This window comes from Limulus polyphemus, unplaced genomic scaffold (assembly GCF_000517525.1).
Source record: "Limulus polyphemus unplaced genomic scaffold, Limulus_polyphemus-2.1.2 Scaffold3455, whole genome shotgun sequence".
Classification (NCBI taxonomy): Eukaryota; Metazoa; Arthropoda; class Merostomata; order Xiphosura; family Limulidae; genus Limulus; species Limulus polyphemus.
The window spans coordinates 85,837-92,041 of NW_013669065.1; the positions used below are offsets into that span (position 1 = coordinate 85,837).

Genomic DNA, 6,205 nt, shown 5'->3' on the forward strand with positions numbered 1-6,205 from the left:
AAACCAGAGGAAAGGTGGGGTTAAAAAAAAAAAAAAAAAAACACCAGAGATACGGTGAGCTTAGATAAAAAAAAAAACACCAGAGATACGGTGAGCTTAGATAAAAAAAAACACAAACTATTTTATCTTTTTCTTTAAGTAAGTCATGTAGTTATAATTGTCTTTTAGCAAAGCACAGACAGAAATTTAACATAGGTAATTTGTCAGCAAACTATAAATGTATTATTAGTTTAATTATAAATATAAAATCTACCATTAAGTGTAGTTGAATTCACAAACAAACCTAAAATTAGATAAGAAAAAGCAAACTGTAGGGAAACAGAATACAGAGTAATTCACAAAATATCAGTTACTACAGTTTGAGTCTGAAGACATAGTTCCACTTATATATACTGTTGATTTTTGAATTGTACGTTTTCAGGATGCTTCCAAACAAAACAAGTAACTGTTTTGGTACAGTTAATGTATTTACCATACAGCTGAATTAACCCAGTACACTGTTGTACTTTTCTACATTAACCTTCTGGTGGCCAAACAGTATACCTCAGTCTAAAACATTTATCCTGTCAATGTTCCATGAATTATGAACCATCCCATGTTAGCGATCATGTAGCGCACGTTCAAAGGGAATGTGAAGTAACCATGAACTTACAATGTTGTGTCCATGTCTTCGGTAGTTTGGATGATACCACACGTGTAGTTAGTTCTGCTGAAGACTGTGCCTTAATGGTTTTAAGATGACAGTAGTTATATAACTTGTATTCTTCTTGATTAGGCAACTTTTACAGATCTGTGTCATTTTGTATCCTTTGGAATTAGAGTATTAGCGGCAGTAACTATACAAGATCACTAACCTTGAAGGTGCTGACAAAGTAAACTGTTGTATACTTTTATATATATATATATTTTGTTTTTTTCCAATACTGATAGAATTAACCTATCCTTTATAGTTTACTGACTTGCAGAATACTGTCCTTCAATATGATAAAAATATAAGGTAGGGTATCTTTATTACTGATGAACAATAAGTTGTACCTTAGTTTTTAATTAGTTTTCCACTAGAATTTTATATAACAATTTATGTTAAACTTCAATAGAAGAGCTGAATTGGAGATTAAAGTCCTAATTACATTTGATAGTGAAGTTACCTGCTTTTATTACAAAATAGCATCTGGTCAACACGTATTAATATAATAAGGAAGCTTTCGGTATATCAAGTTTTATTTTTTGGTGTATCTGATGACAATTCTTGAGACAATGAAAACCCTTTCCTCTTAAAGAGAAGAGTGTGGAACTTATTACTAAACAAAATCAAATACATATACACTACGTAGACTAACTTAACGTGTAAAGTTATCAATAAGCTACAGTAATGGATTAGTCTTGCAAATGCCATTTTTGACATGGTGTATCTGAATAAATTCTCAAATGGTAAACTTGTTTGAGCTCTATTTCTAATTTTATGTACTGCTGAGTTAGATATCTTACCTGTTGTTCTTCAATTTTAGGTTCACATGCTACTAAGCAGAGGCTCCGATTTAAACTACAAAGATGCTGATGGACGGTCAACTCTCTATCTTCTAGCTTTAGAAAATCGCTTAGATATGGCAATGCTGTTCCTAACAAATGGTGCCGATGTAGAGGCTACAGACTTGGAAGGACGAAGCCCTCTGCACGTTTCAGCGTGGCAAGGTCATTATGAAATGGTTGAGGCCCTCCTGAACTACGGAGCAAATGTCAATGCGGTCGACAATGACCGTCGAACTGCCCTTCAGTCGGCGGCATGGCAAGGCCACAGCACCATAGTAAGATTACTCCTTGAGCGACAAGCAGATATAGATCATACTTGCAATCAGGGTGCTACTGCTCTCTGTATAGCAGCTCAAGAAGGTCACGATACTGTTGTTCGTTTATTACTGGAGCATGGAGCCAACTCTAACCATGCTGATCAGTTTGGAAGAAACCCACTTCGGGTGGCCTTGAAAGGTGGGCACAGTCACGTGGTTAGAATTCTAGAAGAGCACATAGCCCACCATGGACCTTCTAGTCACCGACAGTGTTCCACCAGCACTACCTCTCTTACGTCAGCATCTACAGCTGAGACTAAGCCTTGCAGTGCCATTCTTTGTCAGCCTGGGATACTAGAATCACCCGAATCCACAGTTGATAAGCGGCGTTCATTTATTTCAAACCAGTCATCATCCAAGTCATCCAGTAATTTGACAAGCTCAACCAACAAGTCCTCACACCAGGCTGTAGACATCCGCTCAGTGTGGACCCCTCCTGTTCTTACGTTTACTCAACAACTCCAGCAGTGTACAAGAAATCGGAACAGAGTTAGTCGTGTGCTGTCTCCACTCAGCGAACCCCAAAGCCCAGTTCCAAGCCCTCCACAGTCTCCACTCAGTGACGTCCAGGGCCAAAGAGTTTCTCCGGTTCAAATGACCAGCCTTCAAGATGCGAATGTCCCCAGCACTGCCCATGTACCCGTGTTAATAAACCCCCTAGTTGAAGAGACCGTTGGGAGTACTAGACTTCCAAGTTCTGGTGTTCCTATATTAGGCAGTGCCCAACCCGTGGCAGCTTTCAGACGTCCCGCAGAGCCACGAGTACGAAGGAATGGTATTGTCACAAACCCTAACTACAAGAGTGGCCATATAGGCAAGAGTGCAACTAACCCATCACAGCTGAGAGTTAAACACATCTCTGATAGAGGACTACCTGTAAAAAAAGAAACTCCTTTATAGCATTGACAAGTCCTGTTCATACATCAATATGTATTTAAAGATGGCCAGACTCACGGGAACGAGAACAACATCGCAGTTAGTAACATACTTTGAATTCAGTCCTCAAATGAAAAGTATATTTAGTATAGCACTGTATAAATGGTGGTAATACCTTGTGATATGACAACAATCAATCGTGAAAAGGAAGACAGCATGTTGCTATGATACCACAATATGACTTTAAAATAGTATTAAATTAAAGCATTTCAGGCACATTTAAGTTCCTGTCGTAAATTTTTAGTATTGTCTATTACAGGACCAATAAAGACACTTGTTTTTGTTTGATGCTTACATTCAGTTATTTCAGTAAATTTGCATGTTTATATTAAGATATAAATGTGTGAATTACATGATGATCATCATCATGTCCCAATAAATATTCTGTACATTTATGGTGTGTATTAACATTTTTTAGTTTTTTTTTTGCTCACATAAGTTTACAAACTTAAAAACATTTTGATTACCTAATTTATCAAGTCAATGAATGTCCTTTCATTAGTACCATTATATCCTGTATTATATAACAGGGCAGAGAAATATAACAATTGTGTGTTTTCAATAAATGCTGTAAATTATTATTAACTGAGAAATACCATGAATGAGAATTTATTTTATGGATTATTTATCTTCTTCTAAAGCAAACATTCTATTCCAAAAAAATTTGGAACTTCTGAATCATGATTACAAAAGATTTAAAAAAAACTTGAGTTAGTATCCATAACTTACAAAAAAAAAACTTAACAGCTCCAACAAGTGCTTTATAAAGTTTAAATTAAAATCTCAATATGAAATTAATTCTTGCTGTTGATGTTCTCCAGAAAGCTTACTAGACAGCCAACTTGTTGAACCAGGAATGTTACATTTAAACCATCTTTGGAACCTTTTATATATGGGATGAACTACAGCCTGTTAAGATTGAAGGCATAAAATGTTAATTGTGATGTTGAATCTATGTGGATTAAAATAGGGGATTTTAAGGTAGTAAATGACATCAGAGTGCTACTGGTAAGCATAATGAAGCAATAACTCTGAGAGACTTCAATTTTAGATACATTAACTGAATTTTGTGGAGTCAAATAATTAGGGGGAGAAATGTCTTGAAGTGATTCATGACAATTTTTGATACCAAATGGTCAGAGAGTAAACCGGGGGAGAGGTCCATTTTAGATTTACTGAGGATATGACTACAAGTAGGAAAACATTTGGGGAAGAATTACCAAGAATTAGGTTCAAGGTTTTGCTACATGTTGAGATGAAAATAAATGAAATTATAGCTCCTAATTTTCAGGAAGCCAATTTTAAGGATAGGAAAGAAGATGTATTATTAAGGAATTAGGACAATGAGTTAATATTTTATGTGTGGGGCAGACTTATGAAACATTTTGATCCCATACGTAGAAAAGATCCAAAAAAACTTTTTTTTTTTCAGTTTCTGACCAACCCTATTTTATTGCTATGCCACTTATCAATTAAATTTTGCCTCATATATCCTTGTAATGGTCACAAAAGTAACTGGTGACCTTTGCTAGTCAATCTATACCACTGACATAGCAAGATATTGTACATTTGTTCAGTTATTATTGTAACATCCAGAATACATTAGCAACATTCTTAACGCTTCTCAGAGGTGTCCTGAGTAAAACTAAACATAATAAACAGTAAATAGATATCAAATTTAAATGACCTGGTTTGAAACATGCAATGTGACAAAATTCCACAGTTACCACGGTGTGTAGCATACAGTACAGGGTTCTAATATGTTGAAGTTCTTAAATAGGACTTACAAAACTGATACCGTGGAAGTTCTGGACTTCCTGTTTCTTCAAGTTAGTGAAAGAGCTGCTTATAATTCAAGATAGACATGTTGTTCCTGAAAAAAAAAAAGATCAAAAGAATAACAGGGAAAATGAAACCTAACTGACTTAATATATACATAATATCGATAATCAGTGATAAATGACATAAGCTAAAGAAGCTTAAATTAACATATAGGACAGAAGACTTACAAAAGTACAGGTATGATTTGGATTACAAAAATTCAATATGACTTATGAGAAATAGGTAGCCCACAATATCAAAACTAACAGCAAGGTTTTTTACATATGGTAAACATAAGCAAAATGTTAGAATGGGGATTGAGCCCTTAAAAACCCACACTGACTCAGTTTGAGACAAAAAAGTTTGAATGCGTAATGAAGTAAACGTTATTCAAAATTTAAGAATAATATATTAGTAATACTACTAATAGTAATAGTTATACTGATAGTGACTGACGTTTTGTCATTTTGCTGATTTTTTAGTTTTTTAATTTTATTATATGCGGAGTGTTACTAATGGCAAAAATGCACCAAAATTGTTTTAGATAAAATTATTTGCTGGTTATATATTTCCAGTCAACTATCTTAGTATTAAACGTCTCGTAACAAAACTAATTCTAATATGTGAAAACTAATATCTATTTTAACATACTTTTCTTCGAATCGTCTGTTATTTAATAATATTTACAAATTCATAATACTCAAATAATTACCAGCGCCACCTTCATTATAATAATTAAGAGTTCATATAAACTATGAAAAATTCTTAAAATATATATTTATAATATCTTACAAAAACTGAAATTTTATCTTGTGTAGTTTCCTCTCATGTATATCACATCTTGTTATTTAGTATTTTTACCAAATCTTTACTAAATAATCTTACGTTTTGCATTTTACTATATTTAAACAAATGCCAATACTCACATTAATATTTATCTTTAAAACTTTGCATGCTTGTAAAGTTGTACAAGTCAACATTCAATAGACAAACCCTTCTTAAAAACTTTCTAACCGAGTTAGAAAAGTGATCGGCTGGCACCCATCTGGCTCAGCAGTAAGTTTTACTATTTATAACGCTAAAAATCTGGTGGGACCAGTACGTACAGTGCATTGTGTAGCTTTAGACTTAAAAAGTAAAACAAAAACATATAAGATAATTTGCTTTTACCTAATGTTTGCTAATTGATAAGCAAAAGTAACAGCTAATCGCTGAGCACCAGTGTCGGATCCAAGATTTCATCCAGGGCTGAAAATATCATATCTCGTGAAGTTGAGTTCCGCAAGCGCCGAATGGTGTGTTTATGGGAGAAGAATGTGTCCCTCTTTCGTTCCATCTAGAGAGTCTAAAGTGGAACTCCAGTCACCAACGCATTCAAAATTCCTAGAAGACGATAAGAAGTAACAATATTTGATTAACTGAAGTTATAAAATGTTATTTATCTATGAACTACAGAAAATCACCTTAATCAGGGAATACAATAAACAAACTCCACCTCTGTCCTCTCCTCTAGGCACAAAAATTAAAATCTACAAATGTTAATCTAAACCAGCAACTCCTTACCATACTCACAAAACCACATACAATATATGTAAAATAGG

The 6,205-nt window shown here is 34.2% G+C and overlaps 1 protein-coding gene across 3 annotated transcripts in view; it reads left to right on the forward strand.

Annotated features, from left to right (window-relative positions):
• LOC106469380 (ankyrin repeat domain-containing protein 50-like) overlaps positions 1-3,068 on the forward strand; it is a 24,692-nt gene extending 21,624 nt beyond the window's left edge. For all 3 annotated transcript variants that reach the window (XM_022397885.1, XM_022397884.1, XM_013929872.2), the window contains exon 5: positions 1,509-3,068. In XM_022397885.1, coding sequence (XP_022253593.1) covers positions 1,509-2,747 — 1,239 coding nt within the window. In that variant the 3' untranslated portion in view covers positions 2,748-3,068. The remainder of the gene's footprint in view (positions 1-1,508) is intronic.
• Positions 3,069-6,205: the final 3,137 nt, after the last annotated feature.